A 25,891-nucleotide genomic window follows, 5' to 3' on the forward strand; every position below is an offset into this window, starting at 1 on the left:
TAGTATGGAAAATAGAATAATGATGGGGAAGGAAGACAAAAAGGTGTGAAAGGCTCACATCAATGAGGACAACCATAGGCGAGAGAAAGCCAAATGATAGATATGATGTGAGGAGTAGGGATTGCCATGTAACGAATGCACATACGAGCTAAGGTAAGCTCTCCAATGGAACTAGTCGGGGTGCATCCAACTTGTTTGCTCATGAAGACCTAGAGCTCATTTGAGGAGGCTCATCATTGGAATATGCAAACCAAGTTCTATAGTGTAAGGAACCCCACATATTTATGCATGAATGATAATCTCTATATAGTACCAATATAGTAATGGAGTACAAGTGCGGATATTTCAAAAGGAATAGTAGTCTTGCCCCCTTCTCTCTTTTTATTTCCCTTTTTTATTTTTGTTTTTTCATTTTCTCTTTTTTGTGGCCTCTTTGGCTCTTTCTTTTTATCTCTTATTTGTCCTCTTTGTCCTCTTTGGGATCTTTCCTCTCTTAAGGGCAACACTCTATGTTTTACATGAATAAAAAGAAAAATCATCACACTTTATAAGAAGGGATTTTTATTTTTGTGCCCCTGGTTCGTTAGTTCTACTCATTCACCCCCATGCTCTTAACTTTTGCTCACATTTCCCCACTCCCTTGCCCGAAACCCTCAGAACTGGTTACGGCGGACGTTGCTGTCGGGTCAATGGCTTGATCGTCAACTCTGACTAGTGGGGCCGCATAGGATGGAGTCCACATTTTTACCATTACATGGTAACCAGTGGGCCGCGAAACTGACACTCACCATAACCTGAATCAGATCCAGTCGCTTCCATGCCGCCCCCTCCGCCGTTGTAGTGCCGTCTCTACCGCCTCCGCCGCACTCTTGCCGCCTCCGCCATACTCGTGCCGCCTCCGCCGCATCTACCCTCTATCCCATCTAGGATTAGGAAGCGATTTCGGGGGGGGGGGGCACCCCGTCCGGCCCATCGACTGTGAAGATGATTGGGTCGAATAAGAGGCTAATAATTCATGGATTCCACCTGGGTAAGCATCGTTTTCCTCTAAATTGATTAGGAGATCCGTAAATTAGGCTGTATTTGACCACCGTTTGCGTGAATTAGCGCAATTTATCTGAAAATTTTAGGCCTAATTGCGCCCTTTAACTTATTTCAATCGAATAGGGTTGATCCTGCACTTGCTTTTCGGCTAGCGGTTAGAATGGAAACTAGCGAGCTGCGTGGAACTAAACCGTGTGTGATTTCTGGATTTTTCTATCCTAAATTGGTAGAAACCACCGTTTTGTTCGGAGATTTCCGCGAGGCACTCTGTTGTGAGTATCCGTGGAGCCCTACCGATGCTGTTGAACTGAGATATTTTGACAGTACTGAGCAGAGATTTCTCCCATTAACTTGTGATGAGTATCTGGAATTGCTATTTAGTTTGAATGCTGATAGCCGTTTCGGTAAAATCCATATCGGTGTGCTTCAGGCACGCAAACAACGTATCCTGAAGGGTGTTCAGACATCATCTGTCTCTGCTAATAGCGAGTGTCCTCGCAGTCTTTGTAGGTCGAGACCAAGTAAACCTAGTGGTTCTGAAAGCCACAACATGTCGGCTGCCGCTAATTCTGCCACTTCTCCTCTCCCTTCTGCACCTGATGTAGAAGTAGATGCAGAACCTGACGAGGAAGTGCCTTTACATGATGATGAGGATGAGATTCTATTCCCTGAACTGGTAGATAGAGTCAGTCAACAGGCAGTGGAAGATAAATATGCAGAGGAGCCTAGCAGCCGTGCTAGATTTGATGACACTGATGATGAAGAGAGGGAGGAGAACATCGTCTCCTTAGTTTTACAAGAATATGATGGTGAGGACATGCCAACAACTGAGTGGAACAGCGAGAATCCTGACCTTACTCCAGGAACCGTATTCGAATCGATGGTGGACTATCGTAATGCAGTGACTACATATTGCATTCTCACTGAAAACTCTTATGAGGTTGATAGGAGTGAGCCAGGAAGATTCACTGTTAATTGCCCTTATGATAGGTGTAGGTGGAGGTTGCATGCATCCACTATGCGAAAGAGCAAATTGTTCCAGTTATTACAACTGAATATTGTTATCATATTATTTATCCATTCAGATCATGTGTACTATTTCTTAATTGTATTTGACATCATTTTTCATTTTGTTTCAGATAAAAAGCAACCCACACGGGCACACTTGCCCACCTGGAGGGGAGGGGGAAAGGAAAAATATAAGCTTGCAAAGACTAGGTGGGTGGCAGATGCAATCTTGGATTGGGTGAGCGAAACACCAACAATTGGTCCAACAACACTCCATGGGAAGCTATTTGAGAAGTACAAGATTAATGTACAATACATGAAGATTTTCTATGCTAAGGGAAGGGTGATACGTCTCCATCGTATCTACTTTTCCAAACTATTTTGCCCTTGTTTTGGACTCTAATTTGCATGATTTGAATGGAACTAACCCGGACTAACGCTGTTTTGTGCAGAATTGCCATGGTGTTGTTTTTGCGCAGAAATAAAAGTTCTCGGAATGACCTGGAAATTTACGAGGATTTTTTGTGGAATATATAAAAAATGCTGACGCAAGAATTACCTGGACACGCGGAGCCAGGAGCCCACAAGCCCAGGAGGCGCGGGCCCCCCTGGCCGCGCCTGGCAGGTTTGTGAGGCCCTCGTGGCTCCGCAGCCTCCAACTCCAGCTCTATATATTCTCTCTTGCCCAGAAAAAATTAAGAGAGAAGAGTTCATCGCGTTTCACGACATGGAGCCGCCGCCACCACCTGTTCTTCCTCGGGAGGGCAGATCTGGAGTCCGTTGTGGGCTCCGGAGAGGGGAAATCGACGTCGTCGTCATCACCAACCATCCTTCATCGCCAATTCCATGATGCTCTTCACCGTTCGTGAGTAATCTCATCGTAGGCTTGCTCGACGGTGATGGGTTGGATGAGATCTATCATGTAATCGAGTTAGTTTTGGTGGGGTTTGATCCCTAGTATCCACTATGTTCTAAGATTGATGTTGCTACTACTTTGTTATGCTTAATGCTTGTCACTAGGGCCCAAGTGCCATGATCTCAGATCTGAACCTATTATGTTTCCATCAATATATGTGTGTTCTTGATCCTATCTTGCAAGTTGTAGTCACCTACTATGTGTTATGACCTGGCAACCCCGGAGTGACAATAGCCGTAACCACTCCCGAAGATGACCATAGTATGAGGAGTTCATGTATTCACTATGTGCTAATGCTTTGTTCCGGTTCTCTATTAAAAGGAGACCTTAATATCCCTTAGTTTCCATTAGGACCCCACTGCCACGGGAGGGATGGACAATAGATATCATGCAAGTTCTTTTGCATAAGCACGTATGACTAAATACGGAATACATGCCTACATTACATTGACGAACTGGCGCTAGTTACATATCACCCTATGTTATAACTGTTACATGATGAATGTCATCCGACATAATTATCCATCACTGCTCCAATGCCTACGAGCTTTTCCTATACTGGTTCTTGCTAAGTTACTTTATCGCTACTGCTATCACTACTGCTACTGTTACCGCTGCTACCGTTACTATCACACTACTTTGCTACTTAAACTTTACTTCACATACTAAGTCTTTCAGGTGTGGTTGAATTTACAACTCAACTGCTAATACTCGAGTATATTCTTTGGCTTCCCCTTGTGTCGAACCAACAAATTTGGGTTGAATACTCTACCCTCGAAAACTGTTGCGATCCCCTATACTTGTGGGTTATCAAGACCTTTTTCTAGCGCCGTTGCCGGGGAAGCATAACTCTATTCTCTGAGTCACTTGGGATTTATGTCTGTTGATCACTATGAGGAATCGAAGAGATCCAAAAACTAAAGTGTTGCCCTCAACTACGAGGACACGTAAGGAACTGCCATCTAGCTCTGCACTTGATCTACCTTCAGTTATGAGTAAATTTGCGACGCCACCACCTATTGGTAATTCTGATATGTCGCCTGTGCTTGATGATGCTACTTCTGCTATCCATGATGCTTATAATGATGCTTTGCTTGACACTGCTTTGCCACTGGGTGCATTTCTTGATGCACAAATTGCTAGAGTTACTGCTGAATGTGATGATACTTCTGAAACTGATGAAATTATTGAAGTGGAAAGTGCTGTTTCACCTATTAGACCTAGCTCTCCTAGATATGAATTGCCTAATATACCTGAGGGCTATGTTATGGAGGGAGAGGTAGCTGAGGACTTTCTTGCTTGTAAGGATAGCTATGATCTCGAGAATTTATTGCGCAAGTGGAAAGAAAAATCTCTGAATGCTAGAATGAAATACGATCCTAAGGTTGCTACTTCACCCATCTTTGTCACTGATAAGGATTATGAATTCTCTGTCGATCCTGAGTTAATCACTTTGGTTGAATCTGATCCTTTTCATGGTTATGAATCTGAAATGGTTGTAGCACATCTTACTAAGCTGAATGATTAGCCACCCTATTCACGAGTGAGGAAAAAGTTCGCCATTACTATATCCTTAAGTTATTTCTTTTCTCGCTAAAGGGTGATGCTAAGACTTGGTTTATTTCTCTTGCTCCTGGTTGTGTGCGTAGTCCCCAGGATATGATATACTACTTCTGTGAGAAATATTTTCCTGCCCATAAGAAACAAGCTTCCTTGTAGGATATATATAACTTTGTACAAGTTGAAGAAGAGAGTCTCCCACAAGCTTGGGGGAGGCTTATCCAGTTACTGAATGCTTTGCCTGATCACCCTCTTGAGAAAAATGAAATACCTGATATCTTTTATAATGGACTAACCGATGCTTCTAGGGACCACCTAGATAGTTGTGATGGTTGTGTTTTCAGGGAAAGAACTGTGGAAAAAGCTGAAATTCTATTGAATAATATCTTGAGCAATGATAATGCTTGGACTATTCCCGAACCACCTCCGAAGCCAACTCCAAATAAAAGAGGTATTCTATTCCTCAGTCCTGAAGATATGCAAGAAGCCAAGAAATCTATGCAAGAGAAAGGTATTAAATCTGAAGATGTTAAGAATGTACCACCTATCGAAGAAATACATGGTCTTGATAACCCGACACAGGTAGTAGAGGTAAATTCTCTTCGTAGATTCAATGAGAGTGATATTCCTTATGATAAACCTGCTAGCTTATGCTTAGATGAATTTGATAACTTTGTTGCCAAACAACAAAGTTTCAATGATTATGTTAGCAGACAATTGAGACAAAATGCTCGTATGATTGATCATATAAGTGCTTGTGTGGATAGAAATGTCAATGATCTTAAGCTTTTGAGTAAACATGCCTCTATGGTCACTACTCAAGTAGAACAAGTACTTATGGCTCAAAATGACTTGCTCAATGAGTTGAATGGAAATTCTATTAGAGTTGTCACTAGAGGTGGTAGAATGACTCAGGAACTTTTGTATCCCGAGGGCCATCCTAAGAGAATTGAACAAGATTCTCAAGGAGTTAACACTGCTGCACCTAGTCATCCTGGTATTAGGAAGAAAAAGAAAGATGATAGGAACTTGCATGCTAGCAAACCTGTTGCTATTACACCCGAGAATCCAAATGATGTCTCTGTTTCTGATGCCGAAACACAATCTGGTGATGAACCTGAGCCTAGTGATAATATTGATAGTGGTGTTCATGTTGATTCTCAACCTAGTAATGATAAGAATGTGGAGATTGAACCTGTTGTTGATCTTGATAACACACAACCTAAGAACAAGAGATACGATAAGAACGACTTTATTGCTAGGAACATGGTAAAGAAAGAGAACCATGGGTTCAGAAACCAATGCCCTTTCCTCCCAAACCATCCAAGAAAAAGGATGATGAGGATTTTGAGCGCTTTGTTGAAATGATTAGACCTGTCTTTCTGCAAATGCGTTTGACAGATATGCTCAAAATGTCTCCTTATGCTAAGTACATGAAAGATATTGTGACTAATAAAAGGAAGATACCTGAGGTTGAGATTTTGCTACCTTTTGAGCTTGTGTTGGGTTTTTCCCTTGAAGAGGAAAGGGTGATGCGGCACAGTAGCAGTAAGTATTTCCCTTAGTTTTGAGAACCAAGGTATCAATCCAGTAGAAGTATCAAGCCAAGTTTTTGAAGTACCTGCGCAAAAACAGCAAACTTGCACCCAACGCTACAAAGGGGTGGTCAATCCCTTCACAATTGATTGCAAGGTGAGATATGAAGGTGGAAAGTGCAACAAAGTAAATGTGTGGAGCTTAAAATATGATGCGAAGTAGACCCGGGGGCCATAGTGTTCACTAGAGGCTTCTCTCAAAATAGCAAATATTACGGTGGGTGAACGAATTACTATCGAGCAATTGATAGAACCGCGCAAAGTCAGGACGATATCTAAGGCAATGATCATACATATAGGCATCACGTCCGAGACAAGGTTCCACTCGAGGCAGAGTCCAAGATAGTTCTAGAAGCAAAATTGAAGCCAGCGTAGAAGATTTGTATAATCATCCAAAGACTCAAGCCATGAGCGGGACAATTTCTAATCATCGATTTCATTCTCTCCCAAGATTGTGCAACATGTTCATGATCAAGTTGCTTAAAATTCATTATATCATTACGGAGAGATATAATCTTAGCAGGCGGAAAAATACTTGGATATATAAGCATCTTTGCACTTGTTCCAAGAATCAATACTATTTTTGGGGAAAGATGAAAACCAAGTTTTTGCTCGATCTCACAATGAGAATGGAAATAGCTTCAATTTAATCACATCATTATCCACATCTTTCTTCTTTTGCATATCACAAAGCTCAATGAATGTATTAAGATGTGATGCGACGTCTTCACTAGGAAGGCCGGAGAATTGCTCTTTCATAACAAGATTCAACAAAGCAGCATTGATTTCATATGATTCCACACTAGTGGTGGGAGCAAACGGAGTACTAATAAAATCATTATTATTAGTATTCGAGAAGTCACAAAGTTTGGTGTTTTCAGTCATGGTGACTTCAGCAAGCAGACAAGCGCACAAGCAAACAGAAAGCAAGCGTAAGAAAAGGCCGAACGAAAAAGGCAAATATTTTTGTAAATTTTTGTTTTTCAGAAGTGGGAGAGAGGAAAACGAGAGGAAAAAAAAGTAAATACAAGAGATGAGTTTGCGACACTTACTTGGATAAGCTTCACTTAGAATTACCCCCGGTGCCAGAAATTGACACGTTGACGGGAGACTATTCTTGACTTGATCCTCCCCGGCAACGGCGCCAGAAATTCTTCTTGCTACCTCTTGAGCTTGCATTGGTTTTTTCCCTTGAAGAGGAAAGGGTGATGCAGCATAGTAGCAGTAAGTATTTCCCTTAGTTTTCAGAACCAAGGTATCAATCCAGTAGGAGTATCAAGCCAAGTTTCCAAAGTACATGCGCAAAAATAGCAAACTTGCACCCAACGGTACAAAGGGTTTATCAATCCCTTCACGATTGATTGCAAGGTGAGATCTGAAGGTGGAAAGTGCAACAAAGTAAAAGTGTGGAGCTGAAAATATGATGTGAAGTAGACCCGGGGGCCATAGTGTTCACTAGAGGCTTCTCTCAAAATAGCAAATATTACAGTGGTTGAACGAATTACTGTCGAGCAACTGATAGAACCGCGCAAAGTCATGACGACATCTAAGGCAATGATCATACATATAGGCATCACGTCCGAGACAAGTAGACCGATACTTTCTGCATCTACTACTATTACTCCACACATCGACCGCTATCCAGCATGCATCTAGTGTATTGAGTTCATGACAAACAGAGTAACGCCTTAAGCAAGATGACATGATGTAGAGGGATAAATTCATGCAATAGATATAACCCCCATATTTTTACCCTTGATGGCAACAACACGATGCATGCCTCGCTACCCCTTTTGTCACTGGATGAGGTCACCGCACGGTATGAACCCAAAACCAAGAACTTCTCCAATTGCAAGAATCATAGATCAAGTTGGCCAAACAAAACCCACAACTCGAAGAGAATTACAAGGATATGAAATCATGCATATAAGAGATCGGAAGAAACTCAAATAATATTCATAGATAATCTGATCATAAATCCCCAATTCATCGGATCTCGACAAACACACCGCAAAAGAAGATTACATCGGATAGATCTCCATGAAGATCATGGAGAACTTTGTATTGAATATCCAAGAGAGAGAAGAAGCCATCTAGCTACTAGCTATGGACTCGAAGGTCTATGGTGAACTACTCACGCATCATCAGAGAGGCAATGGTGTTGATGAAGAAGCCCTCCGTGTCCGAATCCCCCCTCCGGCAGGGCACCAGAACGTGCCCCAGATGGGATCTTGCGGAGACAAAATCTTGCGGTGGCGGAAAAGTATTTTCGTGGATCTCTCCCGTGGTTTTGGATTTTTCGGGGATTTATAGGCGGAAGAAGTAGGGTAGACGAGCCACACGGGGCCCACAAGCCTGCTAGGCAGGCCCCCCTAGCCGCGCCTAGGGGGCTTGTGGCCTCCCCTGGTGGCCTCTGCCTTGGTTCTCACGCCCCGTGCGTATCTTCTGTTCCGGAAAAAAATCTTTTCGGAGGTTTCATTCCGTTTGGACTCTGTTTAATATTCTCCTCTGAAAAGGGTCAAAAACACGGAAAAAACAGGAACTGGCACTTGGTACTGAGTTAATAAGTTAGTCCCAAAAAAGATATAAAAGGCATACAAAACATCCAAAGTTTCACAAGATAATAGCATGGAACCATAAAAAATTATAGATACGTTGGAGACGTATCAAGCATCCCCAAGCTTAACTCCTGCTCGTCCTCAAGTAGGGAAGTGATAAAGACTGAATTTTTGATGTGGAATGCTACCTAGCATAGTTGTCCTTCGCAACTTCTTGCATGTGACATGAATGTTCAGATCCGTAAGATTCAAAACAATAGTTTGCTATTGACATGAAAACAATAATACTTCAAGCAAACTAGCAAGGTAATCATGAACTTTTGAAATAACAAGGCCAAAGAAAATTGTCCCTACAAAATCATATAGTCTGCCCATGTTCCATCATGCCCACGCAACTAATTTAAATCATGCACAACCCCGGTATTGGTCAAGTAATTGTTTTTGCACTCTTACTTTCTCAAACCTTTTTCAACTCTCACGCAATACATGAGCGTGAGCCATGGATATAACACTATAGGTGGGATAGAGTGTGGTGGAGGTTGTGAGACAAAAAGGAGGAGATGGTCACATCGACTCGGCTTATCAAAGGGCTATGGAGATGCCCATTAATAGATATCAATGTGAAAGAGTAGGGATTACCATGCAATGTATGCACTTACAGCTATAAGTATGTGAAAGCTCAAAAGTAGAACTAGTGGGTGTGCATCCAACTTGCTTGCTCACGAAGACCTAGGGCAATTTTGAGGAATCCCATCATTGGAATATACAAGACAAGTTATATAATGAAGATTCCCACTAGCATATGGTGGTGACAAAACAAGAGACTCTCAATCATGAAGAACATGGTGCTATTATGAAGCACAAGTGTGGAAAAGATAGTAGCATTGTCCCTTCCCTCTTTTTCTCTCATTTTTTTATATTTTTTTGGGCTCTTTGGCCTCTTTCCATGTTTCTCTTTTTTTTGGTGGGCAACTTTGGCCTCTTTTTTTTATTTCGACAATGCTCTAATAATGATGATCATCACACTTTAATTTACTCACAACTCAATGCTTAGAACGATGATGACTCTATAGGAAATGCCTCCGGCAGTGTACCGGGATGTGCAACGATCTAGCTTGGCGTATGACGTTGAAAACATCTCGCTAGCTATCTTACGATCATGCAACGGCAGTATGAAAGTGAAGGCACAAGTCAGGAGACGGAACGGTGGGAGTTGCATGGCAATATATCTCGGAATGGCTATGAAAATGCCATAGTAGGCAGGTATGGTGGCTGTTTTGAGGAAGGCATATGGTGGGATTGTGCACCGATGAAAGTTGTGCGACACTAGAGAGGCTAGCAGTGGTGGAAGGTGAAAGTGCATCGATACCATGGACTCACATTAGTCATGAAGAACTCACATACTTATTGCGGAAGTTTTTATTAGTAATCGAAACAAAGTGCTAAACGCATACTCTTAGGGGAAGGGTTGGTAGGTGTTAACCATCGCGCGATCCCGACCACAACACAAATGATGACAATCAATAGATCAATTATGTTCCGACTTCCTAACATAGCGGTTCACCATACGTGCATGTTACAGGAATCACTAACTTCAACACAAGTATTTCTAGATCCACAACACCCTACTAACATAACTCTTAATATTACCAAATTCATGTATCAAAACTATTGAGAGGAATCAAACTTCTCTTTCTAATCAATGCACATGAAGATGGAAGTTTTATTGTATCCTCTTTGGGTGCCTATCACCTTTGGGACTACTTTCATAGCACAAGCCAACTACCAAGTTACTCAGAGAGATCACTCTCAAAAAGATATAACTGAAGATCGAGAGTTCTTATTTCTTCAAAATATAACACCGCCGTGCCCTAAAAGATCTAAGTGAAGCACTTAGAGCAAAGTTATCTAGCTCAAAACATATAAGCGAAGATCAAAGCGTATTCTAGCAAATTCACGATGAGTGCATGTCTCTCTCAAAAGGTGTGCAGCAAGGATGATTGTGACACAAAAAAAAGACTCCTACGATACAAGACACTCCAAGCAAAACACATATCATGTGGTGAATAAAAATATAGCTCCAAGTAATGTTACCGATGGATTGAAGACGAAAGAGGGGATACCTTCCCGGGGCATCCCCAAGCTTAGGCTTTTTGGTGTCCTTGATTTTTTCTTGGGATGCCTTGGGCATCCCCAAGCTTGAGCTCTTTCCACTCTTTATTCCTTTGTCCATGAGAACATCACCCAAAACATGAAAACTTCACAACACAAAATTTAAACAGAAACTCATGACATCATTAGCACAAGAAAACAAACTACCACCTCTTGAGGTACTGTAGCAAACTTGATTTCTATTTATATTGGTGTTAGATTACTGTATTCTCACTTTTCCATGGCTAGTACCCCCTGATACTATCCATAGTTTCATCAAAATAAGCAACCAACACAACAAAAACATAATTTTTCAAAAACAGACCAGTCTGTAGCAATTTGTATACTTCGTATACTTATGCTATCTCAATTGAAATCTAATATTCCCTTCCTTCATATCGATGACAACACCAATAGTCCTTAGGAAAGGTCTACCAAGAATGATAGGACATGTAGGATTGCAATCAATATCAAGCACAATGAAATCCATGGGTACATAGTTCCTATTTGAAATAATAAGAGCATCATTGATCCGTCATAGTTTTTAATCTTGATTTTGATAGTAGGTTCCCACTCATCATGAAGTTTTCTAGGAATAGAAACTTCCAATTCAAGTTTCTCTTCAAGATATTTTATCATAGCATCGACGATATGATCGGTAAAGGCCTTGTTTTGGCTATAAGCGTGTGGAGAGTTTAGCATGGATTGCATCCAGGAAATACATTCAATCAAAGAGCAACTATCATAATTGAATTCCATGAAATCCAAAGTAGTAATTTCATTACTACTCAAAGTTTTCATATCCTCTACTCCATTTTCAATGCTTTTAGCATCAAGATAGATAGACTCCGAATCATTGTTTTTTTTCAACCAAGGTGGATTCATATCCAGCCCCATCATCATTAGGTTTGACACTAGAAAACAAGGATTCAATGGGAGTCACACCAAGCACTTTAAGATCTTCGTGATTCTCATCACGAGAACACGCCTTTTTAAGCCATTCATGTCTAGCACGAATTTGGGCGGTTCTTTCTTTACTCTCATTCATGGAAACACGCATAGCTTTCAAAGTTTCATCCATATTGATCTTGGGAGGAGCACATCTAACTTTCAAAGCATCAATATCAATAGACATTCTATCAACGCTCCTAGCCAAATCTTCAATTTTGAGTAGTTTTTCTTCTATGGACGCGTTGAAAATCTTTTGCGAGTTGATAAACTCTTTAATAGTACTCTCTAGATTAGAGGGTAATTTATTGTAATTTCCATGAGCATTGTTGTAGGAGTTGCCAAATTATTAGAGGGATTACTAGGAAAAGGCCTAGGAATATAGTTTCCTCTAAAAGCATTGTTGTTGCCAAAATTATTCCTACCAACAAAATTAACGTCAAAGCTCTCATTGCTACTCCCAATCAAGGAAGACAAGGGCATATCATTTGGATCTAAAGGAGCACCTTTACTAGCAAACAATTTCATTAACTCATCCATCTTAGCACTCAACGAGTTAATTTCTTCTATAGCTTGTACCTTTTTACTAGTAGGTGACCTTTGAGTGTGCCACCGAGAATAGTTCGTCGTGATATTGTCTAGGAGTTTTGTGGCTTATCCTAATGTGATTTGCATGAAGGTTCCACTCGAGGCAGAGTCCAAGATAGTTCTAGAAGCAAAATTGAAGCCAACGTAGAAGATTTGTATAATCATCCAAAGACTCAAGCCATGAGCGGGACAATTTCTAATCATCGATTTCATTCTCTCCCAAGATTGTGCAACATGTTCATGATCAAGTTGCTTAAAATTCATGATATCATTACGGAGAGATATAATCTTAGCAGGCGGAAAAATACTTGGATATATAAGCATCTTTGCACTTGTTCCAAGAATCAATACTATTTTTGGGGAAAGATGAAAACCAAGTTTTTGCTCGATCTCGCAATGAGAATGGAAATAGCTTCAAATTAATCACATCATTATCCACATCTTTCTTCTTTTGCATATCACAAAGCTCAATGAACGTATTAAGATGTGATGCGACGTCTTCACTAGGAAGGCCGGAGAATTGCTCTTTCATAACAAGATTCAACAAAGCAGCATTGATTTCATATGATTCCACACTAGTGGTGGGAGCAAACGGAGTACTAATAAAATCATTATTATTAGTGTTCGAGAAGTCACAAAGTTTGGTGTTTTCAGTCATGGTGACTTCAGCAAGCAGACAAGCGCACAAGCAAACAGAAAGCAAGCGAAAGAAAAGGGCGAACGAAAAAGGCAAATATTTTTGTAAATTTTTGTTTTTCAGAAGTGGGAGAGAGGAAAACGAGAGGAAAAAAAAGTAAATACAAGAGATGAGTTTGCGACACTTACTTGGATAAGCTTCACTTAGAATTACCCCCGGTGCCAGAAATTGACACGTTGACGGGAGACTATTCTTGACTTGATCCTCCCCGGCAACGGCGCCAGAAATTCTTCTTGCTACCTCTTGAGCTTGCATTGGTTTTTTCCCTTGAAGAGGAAAGGGTGATGCAGCATAGTAGCAGTAAGTATTTCCCTTAGTTTTCAGAACCAAGGTATCAATCCAGTAGGAGTATCAAGCCAAGTTTCCAAAGTACATGCGCAAAAATAGCAAACTTGCACCCAACGTTACAAAGGGGTTATCAATCCCTTCACGATTGATTGCAAGGTGAGATCTGAAGGTGGAAAGTGCAACAAAGTAAAAGTGTGGAGCTGAAAATATGATGTGAAGTAGACCCGGGGGCCATAGTGTTCACTAGAGGCTTCTCTCAAAATAGCAAATATTACAGTGGTTGAACGAATTACTGTCGAGCAACTGATAGAACCGCGCAAAGTCATGACGACATCTAAGGCAATGATCATACATATAGGCATCACGTCCGAGACAAGTAGACCGATACTTTCTGCATCTACTACTATTACTCCACACATCGACCGCTATCCAGCATGCATCTAGTGTATTGAGTTCATGACAAACAGAGTAACGCCTTAAGCAAGATGACATGATGTAGAGGGATAAATTCATGCAATAGATATAACCCCCATATTTTTACCCTTGATGGCAACGACACGATGCGTGCCTCGCTACCCCTTTTGTCACTGGATGAGGTCACTGCACGGTATGAACCCAAAACCAAGAACTTCTCCCATTGCAAGAATCATAGATCAAGTTGGCCAAACAAAACCCACAACTCAAAGAGAATTACAAGGATATGAAATCATGCATATAAGATATTGTTGCGGAAACAAAAGTCCTTCCCTGGCGCTTAGGAATTCTTCTTGTTACTTCTCTGGTTTGTGTCGGTTTTTCCCTTGAAGAGGAAAGGGTGATGCAGCACAGGAGCAATAAGTATTTCCCTCAGTTTGAGAACCAAGGTATCGATCCAGAAGGAGGGCCTTGTCAAGTCCAAAGTACCTACGCAAACACAAACAAGCTTGCACCCAACGCTTCAAAGGGGTTGTCAATCCCTTCAAGATTGTTTGCAAAGTGAGATCTGAAGGCGAAAAGTGCAATGAAGTAAAAAGTGTAAGGCTGAAAATATGGTGTGGAGTAGACCCTGGGGGCCATAGTGTTCACTAGAGGCTTCTCTCAGAATAGCAAATATCACGGTGGGTGAAAAAATTACTGTCGACCAATTGATAGAACCGCGCAAAGTCATGACGATATCTAAGGCAATGATCATGCATATAGGCATCACGTCCAAGACAAGTATACCAATACTTTCTGCATCTACTACTATTACTCCACACATCGACCGCTATCCAGCATGCATCTAGTGTATTGAGTTCATGACGAACAAAGTAACGCTTTAAGCAAGATGACACGATGTAGAGGGATAATCTCAAACCAATGATGAAAACCCCATCTTTTTACCCTTGATGGCAACAACATGATGCGTGCCTCGCTACCCCTTCTGTCACTGGGTGAGGTTACCGCACGGTATGAACCCAAAACCAAGACTTCTCCCATTGCAAGAATCATAGATCTAGTTGGCCAGACAAAACCCACAACTCCAAGAGAATTACAAGGATATGAAATCATGCATAAGAGAGATCAGAAGAAACTCAAATAAGATTCATAGATAATCTAATCATAAATCCACAATTCATCGGATCTCGACAAACACACCGCAAAAGAGGATTACATCAGATAGATCTCCATGAAGATCATGGAGAACTTTGTATTGAAGATCCAAGAGAGAGAAGAAGCCATCTAGTTACTAGCTATGGACCCGTAGGTCTATGGTGAACTACTCACGCATCATCGGAGAGGTCATGGTGTTGATGGAGAAGCCCTCCATGTCCAAATCCCCCCACCGGCAGGGCACCAGGACGTGCCCTAGATGGGATCTTGCGGAGACAGAAGTTTGCGGCGGCGGAAAAGCGATTGCGATGATCTCTTGATTTTTTCTTGGAATTTATGGGATTATATAGGCGAAAGATCTAGGTCAGGGGACCTCCAGGGGGCCCACAAGCCTGGATGGCGCGCCCCCTGGCCGCGGGGTGGGGGCTTGTGGGGCCCCTGGAGCTCCTGTGGCTTGTCTCACAAGTTCTCCGATCTTCTTCCGTTCCAAAAAAAATCTTTTCGGGGATTTTCTTCTGTTTGGACTCTGTTTCAAAATCTCCTCTGAAAGGGGTAAAAAACATGGAAAAAACAGGAACTGGCACTTGGCACTGAGTTAATAAGTTAGTCCCAGAAAATAAATAAAAAGCATGCAAAACATCCAAAGTTTGACAAGATAATAGCATGGAACCATCAAAAATTATAGATACGTTGGAGACGTATCAGAGATCAGAAGAAACTCAAATAAGATTCATAGATAATCTGATCATAAATCCACAATTCATCGGATCTCGACAAACACACCGCAAAAGAAGATTACATAGGATAGATCTCCATGAAGATCATGGAGAACTTTGTATTGAAGATCCAAGAGAGAGAAGAAGCCATCTAGCTACTAGCTGTGGACTCGAAGGTCTATGGTGAACTACTCACGCATCATCGGAGAAGCAATGGTGTTGATGAAGAAGCCCTCCGTATCCGAATCCCCCCTCCGGCTGGGCACCAGAACATGCCCCAGATGGGATCTTGCGGAGACAGAAGCTTGCGGCGACGGAAAAGTATTTTCGTGGATCTCTCCCGTGGTTTTGGATTTTTCGGGGATTTATAGGTGGAAGAAGTAGGGCAGCCGAGCCACAGGGGGCCCACAAGCCTGCTAGGCGCAGGCCCCCCTGGCCGCGCCTAGGGGGCTTGTGGCCTCCCCTGGTGGCCTCTGCCTTGGTTCTCACGCCCCCTGCATATCTTCTGTTCCGGAAAAAAATCTTTTTGGAGGTTTTATTCCCTTTGGACTCCGTTTAATATTCTCCTTTGAAAAGGGCCAAAAACACGGAAAAAACATGAACTGGCACTTGACACTGAGTTAATAAGTTAGTCCCAAAAAAGATATAGAAGGCATACAAAACATCCGAAGTTTGACAAGATAATAGCGTGGAACCATAAAAAATTATAGATACGTTGGAGACATATCAGATTTCCACCATGCTTGCTAATTACACCTTCAAGGGTGGAACTCCTAAGAAACTAGGTGATCCCGGAGTGCCCACTATACCTTGCTCCATTAAAGGAAATTATGTTAGAACTGCTTTATGCGATCTTGGAGCCGGTGTTAGTGTCACTACAAGAAATATGCTCATACATGACGTTCTTTAAGATGTCGTTGATGAATTCGTCATAAATCTATGACGATTTCATCCGAGATTGTTGTAAGCCATTTGAGGAGATCAAATCTACATATAAATTACGACGATGTGAGTCAACAACGTCGTAACCGCATAAGATGAGATTGTCATAACTTTTATGACGATTATAAAAATGTCGTAACATGTTCTAACTATGTTGACATGTCACTCGTGGGTCCATTCTAGCCCACCTCATCGTAGTTTGTGAAGCAACCTGCTATTCTGTCATTCCAAAAATTCTCGAAAAAATCTCATAAATACTTTGGATCATATATTCCTCAAATATGTGAATACCCTTCCTTCCATAGTTCAAAAATAATTCAGCAATATTTATTTTCCTATTATGTTCAGAATAGAACTTTGTGAAGAAAGTGCTATTTCTATTTCTTTGATTACCCTCATATTTTTTGGGCACGTTTTTCTATCCAAATAATTATCTCATGAAATTCTTATAGTGCCTTAATGTGCCCAAAACTCATTTTGGGCATTCGGAAAATGAAAAACGAAATTTTCATGCAAAGAAAATGAAAGCTCCCTTTAAAAACATTGTTTGTCATTCTAATATGCACCCATGTATATAATAAGACATCATTTCTTTGAAATTTTCACGTGAAATTATAGAATAAAAACAAAAGAAAAAATACAATTCATACGTTTTATTCTCATTGATGGATTTAGTTGTCACACGGATCGATGACATGGCATCCATCCACCCACCCACCCATCCATCTCACATCCATCCATCCATCTATCTATAGAAAATAAGGAAAAAAGAAAAGGGAAACCCCCACCGACAGCCCAACTACCCAAACCCTAAGTCAGACCTCATCGAACCCTCCTCCTCCCCATCCCCCTCCTCTCGCCGCCACCAACTACTCCCCATCCCCTCCTCTCGCCGCCACCACCTCCTCCCCATCCCCCTCTGCCGCCCGCATCTTCCACCGTGTCCGCGTGGCCGCCTGTGCCCTCCGCGCCTCCGCACCCTCTAGGGTCAAGGCGCCACCACCCGCCGCCGAGGCCGACCACCGCGTCCTGCTCTACTACACCTCCCTCGACGTCATCCAGGGCACCTACGAGGACTGCCGCGCCGCGCACGCCATCCCGCAGGGGCTCCGCGCCTCCATCGACGAGCGCGACCTTGCGATGGACGCTTGCTACCTCGAGGAGCTCACGACGCTCCTCCCACGTGCCCGCCGGATCACGCTCCCGTAGGTCTTCGTAGGGGCCGCCACCTCAGCAGCGCCGAGGAGCTCCATCACTTGCATGAGTTGGGCGAGCTCCGACGCGTCGTGGCCGGTGCCACGTCCCTCACTACCTGCGGCCGGTGCGGCGGCGAGCGGTGCGTCCTGTGCGGCAGCTGCGATAGGCGCCACAAGCGATACAGCCTCAAGGGCGGCGGTGGGTTCTGCACCTACACAGGCTGCAACGAGAACGGCCTCGTCCAGTCCACATCAACGGGTAGTACCAGTACCAGTTACTTACTCTTTGCAAGCTATGCTCACGACAATTAAATCTAAATCTGAGTTTGTTCGGTTACGTGACCCAAGTAAATGGTTCATACCAGGCTTTTTTTGTCTCTTTATCATCTTGTAAATAAGTAAAAGATTATTGTAGGCATCTAAATGTTCCACTTGAAAAAAAATGGAAGAGAAATTTCAGTTGATATAAATTAATTAGCATATGCATTGCACCATGAATGTGATGAGAGACCCAAAGCTGTAGGTGCAAGAAGGATGCATTTTCCACGCTCTCCTAAAAATGCCTTGTGCTTCCTTGAAGTTTCCTCCAGATGCAAAATAAATAGTAGTACAATGATATGGATGAAGATATCATCTGCACGTACAGTGTACACACGGTGTGTCCTACTCGTGCATCAGCCGTAGATCGGTAGATGAGAGTACATATTGTTACTGGTCATCATGTCATGTGTGCAAGTGCAACCAATCTGGAACTCTATGGATGGAGACACACCCTAGCTTTATCATCTTGTAAATAAATAGATTGACTGAAACTGTCATTTTCCGTAACAGTATGTTATCAACAAGAAGTATGGGCAGGATGCCACCAATGTTGGAGATGAAGGTGGTTTTGCTCCTAACATTCAGGTATTCCCCTGTTCTTATAGGTTTGGGATGAGATTCTTATGTCTTTGTGTTTTGATGTACTCCCCCCGTCCCAAAATAATTACAATTTTATATTAGAGCTAGTATAAAGTTGAGAGTGAACATGCCACAGATATGTGAAATAGTTTTATGCCGTGTCTTTGTCTGTTTTGACATATTGAGTGTTTCTCTTCATCTATGGCAGAACCAAAAATAAGGAGCCGCCTTCAGTGGACCTTTCACGGAGTAAATCACAGCATCAAGAGGCTTCTGAAGGCACATATTCTGATGATGAGACCATAGGATCTCTGCTTAGGTAAGCTCATTCAGCTTCATATACATAAAAAACTGATCACTGAATGTTCATGATGTTAGTTGTTAAAACTCATTGATTTATATGCTATGATTTTCTTCCCTCAACACATTTTACTAGGACTAACTACTTTTGTTTTCTCCTATATTGTTTCTATACTAGCACATGTGCCCGTACATTGCAACGGGAAAAATAAGTCCTCGCACGTTCCAGACGATCTATCTATGCTACCACTCTCTTTGCCATCATGGTCATGTTGTCCATCTACTCACAACGAATACGATCGATCTTAGATGATGAGCTTCACTATCACACTCGGGTATGCTGCTTTCACAATCCCGTCATGTGCCTCACAATGAATTTTATTATCCCCACACTCTTTTAACAGAACAGAACAAATCTAAAATATCTACCTACAAAATTGTTATACTAAGCAAGCCAAATTTGAGTAATTATAGTAGAGTCGACCTCTGAGTATTTAATTTTTTGTTATTTGTTTAATCCTATTGTAACGCGTGGACGGGATTTGAGTAATCAGGCAAACACAAAACCATGCATTGTGAGCTGATAAAATAAAGCAGGATGTCCATATGCCCACAAGTGAATTGTAGACCACCAATCCTTTTGAATTGTGAGCTGATCTTTCATATGGGTTGTTTGCTATCGCTTGCTAATGATTATGTTGATGTTCTTGACTGGAATGGATGTAAATAGAGTGCCATCTAGGATATCTGTTAAGCCACTGGCCCAGTTAGTTTTTTTCTAGTACATGCACCATGAAGGCAAGTTTGATGCTTGACTAGACGTCTCTGATGTGCATGTTTACTGCCATGTCTCTTTATACTTGTATGTTGAATCTAGGAGTAACATGGGAATTTTTTTTGCACTGGTGTATGTGTTTACATATAAGGAGTTAAGTACATGTTTGCTACAGCAGAGCAGAGTAGATGTATCACCATTGATTTCATTATGGATTTACTGATACACTACCATCCAATCGTCCGACAACATGTTTGTGTTGTTGTGGTGTTTGTTTGACTCACTGTCATCTTACATTCTGTTCTTTTTGTATACAGCCCACCAGAAGAAGGCTGTGAAGATCTTCCCCTGCCCTACCTCTGGACCTCTTCACCCCATCGTGCAATGCCAGACCCGCAAGTACAATATGAAGGCGAGGGCTGGCAGAGGCTTCACCCTCGAGGAGCTCAAGGTGATTATCGTTCTTTTGCTATGTTTCCTTCCATCTCTGAATAGCCTATGAATGATGCAACATCATCAGTTCACACAATTGGTCTATACCTGAACATGGAATTTTAAATGTTTGCTCTGTAAGAAGATTAAAATTCCATTGTGTTGTACATTGCATCAATTGCTGACTTACTTTTGTTCTCCACTTTCGGAGAAGTTTTTATCCATTATGTTTACTTGTGTTCTGTCTGTGTGGCTTTGAATTGCTCGCCCCCTCTTACAATTGATGCATGCTGCTTGAGTTTAGATTCACAAACTATCTTCTGCACCGAGGGCTGGTTGTAACCATATTGAAACAAAACTGATGATTCACTGAGCAACACTGCACCAAAAGAAGAAATATTTGAAAATATACGGTTTTGCTCACCGTTCACATAGTTTGTTGTCTCCTACTAATGCCATGTCCTTCATGGATTACATCATATAGATTGATAGCCAAGATTCATTTATCGGAGTCCATTAGGTGGATGGATGCCAAGGGGAAAATAAATTATCAAGGAGACAAATTAATGGAAAGCATTCTCAGTAGAGAAGTGTTAGTAAATAAATTGAATTTATGTGTGGGTCTGTTTTTGTAAATAGCATTGAACAACAGCAAAACTGAACTATGTATGTTGTGTCTTCTTAAGCATTCACATGCATGGGCTGAAAATGCAATGATACATATTTGATTCAGAAATAGGACAGAAAGTACAGACATTTCCTTTATATATTCCAAGCAGATCAGACATGAAAGTTATATGGATAGCTTATCTTGTAGCGTAATTCAGCGCTGTACGTTGCCTAGAGATACTTTGGGTTAAGATTCTAGCACGAACCATTCCTTGAGACGGTTTTGGCATTCAACTTCTCATACATATCTTAGCACTGAACTGAATTTTGTTTGGATAGTGGTATTTGGGATGCCATGAGGTATCTGATGCTTGGTCTGCTTTCATGGCCTTGTTTCTCGTTCGATTGGCAGTAGATTGTTCTTATACAAGGAGCTTCCTGTTACTATACCCCCGTTTACAAATATCAACTATATTGTTCTTTCTGCAGTAGATTCATCAGTGATGATCAACACTTATTAGGTGTCTCATGATACAGTATATTATTAAACTGTGCATATTCGACATCTGAAGTCATGTTTTTGTATCTCTACCCACTCTTAATTTTTTAGCTGGTTCTCTCTATGATGATGAAAATAGATGACGAGTCTGATGTAATCCATTCTATTAAACCATGTTGACAATCGAGGCATTTGTATGAGAGAGCATTAATTCATTTATTTGTGATTTTTCTGTTTTCAAATATAACTATTTTTGACATTAAGACAACAGTTTGTGATCTATTTGATGATAATTTCCTCCAACTTATTCTGAATGTCTAGTAAGCAGCACATTCTGTCATGGATGCTCTATAGTTGTCTTGTCTTAAGTAAATAGAAACTCCTATACCATTTTTTGTTTGCTGTGAGAAGTGAAGATATCATATCCATACCACGTTTCTGCACTTACTGTGATGATCAATTGCTATTTTCCTTGGATTATATGGACCTGAGGATACTTTCCCCAAATTATCGACTATGACTATACAATGCACAAATATAATCCCATCAGGATTCCAAGCCAGAAATCTGATCCATTTTTTATGTCTTACTATTGTCTTCTGGTTAATATTTTGAGTGCTAGTCAGGTTTCCTTTCTCCAATCTGGCTAAAGAATTACCCCAGTTGACACCAGAAATCAACTCAGCATCAAGCTCTATCTAAATCAATAATGCTCTTTGGTAGTCCCTTTTTCATGTTTTCATTTGATTCGATCTAAAACTTCTGAAGGTAATAAATTAGAGTCTCTGGTGCACTTATTGATAGTGTAATTTAGTGATGTATGTTGCCGAAAGGATTTTTTGGGCTAATATTCTTACACCCTGGTATGCACTTGGTTATCACAGTAATGTGGAGTAGCTTGTTTTGTATTATCTTACATGTCTACTAATTATTGTGTCATTGACTCCTACTTGTGTTAGTGCTTAAATTCCTCTAGTAAAGCGAAAATACCATAAAGATATTGAGTTTGCTTGTCTGCATTTCCTTTGTCCAGAATTTCCTGGAACAATCTTAGATAGTTTGAAGTTTAATTGTCAGTTTCTGTGACCTGTTTAGGTTGGACTAATTATACTCCAGAATTTATATATCAGGATTCTTAACATCATCTTGAGGATGACACAAATCTTTTTATTTCTAATATTTCTAATATTTGTTTCCTTTTGATTGATTCCTGTGGAGTGTATTGTTCTTGTAGGTTGACAAGCTGTGGAATCTCGAGCATGCCTCATAGGAGAGCGGAATGAAGTCCACTGTACTGTTGGGACAGTAGCAGATGTGCCATTATTCTATTGTGCAATTTTGTTCATTCTTGCTATATTCCTGTGTAAGGAAATGTATTCATGAGATGATTTATTGTGTTATGTAAACCTGGGAGATGTATTTTGTGATGTTATATGATGGATGATTTTAATTCGACTTGGAGTTTTTTTGATTTGAATATGAAATAATGTTGGATTTAATACTGGACAAATAATTGGATTGAAAAGGCCCAACAAATAGAAATGAATCCAAATTTTGGAACAAAAAGTTGCTGAATTCCAAAATGAAAAGGGCAAAAACTGAAACTGGACCAAATGTATTTGGGCACTAAAAGGCTAGGGCCCAAATAATAATGCTATACAAAAATTCGAAAAAAATACTAGAAGTGGCTGTAAATAGGCTAAGGCCCAAAAAGAAGCCCAATAAGAAAAAACCCCAAAAACTAAAACCAGCCCGTGTGATCAGTTGAAATGGGTTGGGCTGATTTCAACCATGACGTTTTGATTTCGTCGTAATTTTGCCACGTAGGACTGCCACGTAGGATTGGGTTTGATTGTCAACGATGATTTAGTATCGTTGTAAAGGTTACGACAATACAGGAATCGTCGTAAAAGTTACGACGATTTTAATCAAAACGTCGCTGCTGTTCATTTGTGACGCTCCGTTTTTGACGCTTGGTTTTTCGTCATGAGATAGTCGTAAATTAAAAACCGTGACGATGTAGCGACGAAAAAATAGCGTCGTGTATTAGCTTATTCCTTGTAGTGTGTTATGCCTCTCTCTTTATATTGTAGACTTGAATTGGATAAGTTGACACCTACTAAAATGTCTTTGCAAATGGCCGACAAATCAACTGCTTTTCCTATCGGCATTTGCGAGGATGTGCCTGTTGTGGTTGCAAACGTTACTATCTTAACGAACTTTGTTATTTTGGATATTCCTGAGGATGATGCCATGGCGGTCATCCTTGGAAGATCCTTTTTAAACACTGCAGGGGCTGTTATTGAATGCAACAAAGGCAATGCCAGTTTCCATGTTAATGGTAAGGAGCACACGGTGCACTTTCCAAAGAAACAATATCGAGTTCATTGCATCAATGCTATTGAAAAAACTTCATCAATTCTTATTGGAAGCTTTGAATGCCCTATACCTACTGTCAGGATGAAGTATGATATACTTGTTGGGGATATGCACATCCCCCTTGAGGTAACCTAGTGATTATTCGAAAATTCTCCGGTTTTATGTGATTCGAAAAAAGTTTGTCAAGGAGACTTGATCAACCTCATTGACATATTTCTTTTGATGACCATGAGATGGATGAATCTATAAGTCACAACCTTTTGTTCCCAACTTTTACTTTCTGTTGTTTAGAAAAGTGACCTGAAAATAAAAGTTCTCCAAATGCCCTGAAATTCAAGTATGATTTTTTCTGGAATATTTGAAAATTTCTGAGAGAGAAAGCTAGTGAGGGCGATGCACCAGTGGGACACAAGCCCAGGAAGTGTGGCCACCCCCTGGGCGCGCCTGGCAGGCTTGTGGGCCCCACGTTCCCCCCTCCACTTATTCCAGCTCCCATCTCCTTCTTCTACCTCCAGAAAAAATCATTCCAGAGCTCAAACCCGTGTTCTTGCTCTTTGTGCTGCATTTTTCGATCTCCTTGAGCAAAGCCCCATTCACCAAACTGTTTTCGGGAATTGTTCCTTGGTATGTGACTCCTCCATTGATCCAATTAGTTTTTGTTCTAGTGCTTTATTCGTTGCATATTTTTGCTGCCTTGGTGACCCTATTCTTGAGCTTTGCATGTTAATTTTAGTTAGTCCCAAGTAGTTTTGATGCATGATATGGCCTCTAGGCACTTGTAGGAGTAGTTGCTATGAGTTTTGTTGAGGCTTGTTCACTTTTCTTTTGAGACACTAGAAATTTCAGAACAAGAAGATGTTCAGGAGAAACTATCATGGTGATTCCTCAAGCAAAAGGGGTCCCCGTCTCTCGATTCGGTAGCCCGATCCTTATCAGCCGAGAAACGCACAGGTACAACCATGTGAATGGCCTTCCAATGAATTCATGATTGATGCAGGTTTCAAGGACGAGTTTGGTACATTTGTTCACAACGCCGGGCTCGAAGAATTCATCTCCAACAAATGCGAACAGTATACTACACTCACTGCCTCTTTTTTTGTAGATTCAAATTTCTAGTTGGCCGTGACTCATCCATATTGTTTGATCTTTATGACAAATTGTATACCATGGATTTAGAGGATTTTAATAGAATTTTCAAGATACCTGATTGGGGTAGTCCCAATGATCCTCCTAAGTCTTCGGTTAGAGATTTTATTTCTAGTAAAACTGTTGGAGAAACTAGAGATATTACGCAGGCTACCATGGGGAGCATTTATTTACATGCCTTACATTATTTTGCCCTCTTCATAGGCAGATGCATTAACGGGAAGATTGAGCATTGTCACCTCTGCGCACCCGACCTTAGTATTCTTAAGAGCGTAGTAACGGGTGATAGAAGTTTCAACATGGGAGCTATAATCACGAGGAGGCTAAATAATAATGCTAATGAAGGGGATTTCTTTGGTGGGATCTATGCCACTCGCATAGCAAATTTTCTTGGAATACCCATCCACGAAGGAGATCCCCCGCTCCATACAGCTTTCCTTGATCGCGCCGCTATGACACGTTATCAGTTCCTTGTGAGGGATAATGAATCCCTCCTATACCGGTTAATATTTAACCGACAACGTGTTTTCCATATTACCCTTCCTGCTCCTGCCTTCTTTGACTTTCAGGGAAAACGGAGATATTACATAACCAGAGGATAGGCAGATGAGTATGAGAGGGAGGCGAAGGCTGCTCGCCTCCGTGAGGTAGCTATTCAAGCGGTAGCTGCCGCGTTCCCGTACAACACGCATTATGATTTTGGATATCGCCCGGACCAGCCGTGGGAGTAGAACAACATAGGCCAAAAGCCTAAGCTTGGGGGAGTACATGTTTCTCACCGACTTTATATTCATGCTCACACTTTCACCTTGTTAGTCGGTGTTCACACTTTGCCATTGTATCATCCATGCTAGTTTATTTCTTTTTCTCTCTTTCTTCTCGTGTGTTTGTTTAAGTTGAGAAAAACAAAAAAAATTAGTTGTAAGTTTACTTTCCAGCTTGCTTAGTGGTAATTTAAAAAGAAAACCCAAAAAGATTTCCCGTTCTTGTTTTGCTTGTTGGGAGCTTTCCCGTGTAAATAGTTTTATTTTTCTTTGGGTCAAGGTAGAAGACCATGGTTAAAATGTTTAGT

General features: G+C 41.2%; 1 protein-coding gene and 2 non-coding genes across 3 annotated transcripts; all 3 read left to right on the top strand.

Moving 5' to 3' along the window:
- Positions 1-1,594: 1,594 nt before the first annotated feature.
- On the top strand, positions 1,595-20,312 carry LOC123405102. The gene is given in 5 exon segments (XM_045098936.1): positions 1,595-1,825; positions 17,403-17,799; positions 17,802-18,038; positions 20,072-20,205; positions 20,250-20,312. Coding segments are annotated over 5 exon segments (1,062 nt in total).
- Positions 20,313-21,412: 1,100 nt separating this feature from the next.
- On the top strand, positions 21,413-21,499 carry LOC123406774. The gene has a single exon (XR_006612430.1). It is a non-coding gene; the product is annotated as a small nucleolar RNA SNOR75 (small nucleolar RNA).
- Positions 21,500-21,775: 276 nt separating this feature from the next.
- Positions 21,776-21,870, top strand: LOC123406531. Its single transcript, XR_006612218.1, has one exon. It is a non-coding gene; the product is annotated as a small nucleolar RNA Z103 (small nucleolar RNA).
- Positions 21,871-25,891: the final 4,021 nt, after the last annotated feature.

Source organism: Hordeum vulgare, chromosome 6H (assembly GCF_904849725.1).
Source record: "Hordeum vulgare subsp. vulgare chromosome 6H, MorexV3_pseudomolecules_assembly, whole genome shotgun sequence".
NCBI classification, from domain to species: domain Eukaryota; kingdom Viridiplantae; phylum Streptophyta; class Magnoliopsida; order Poales; family Poaceae; genus Hordeum; species Hordeum vulgare.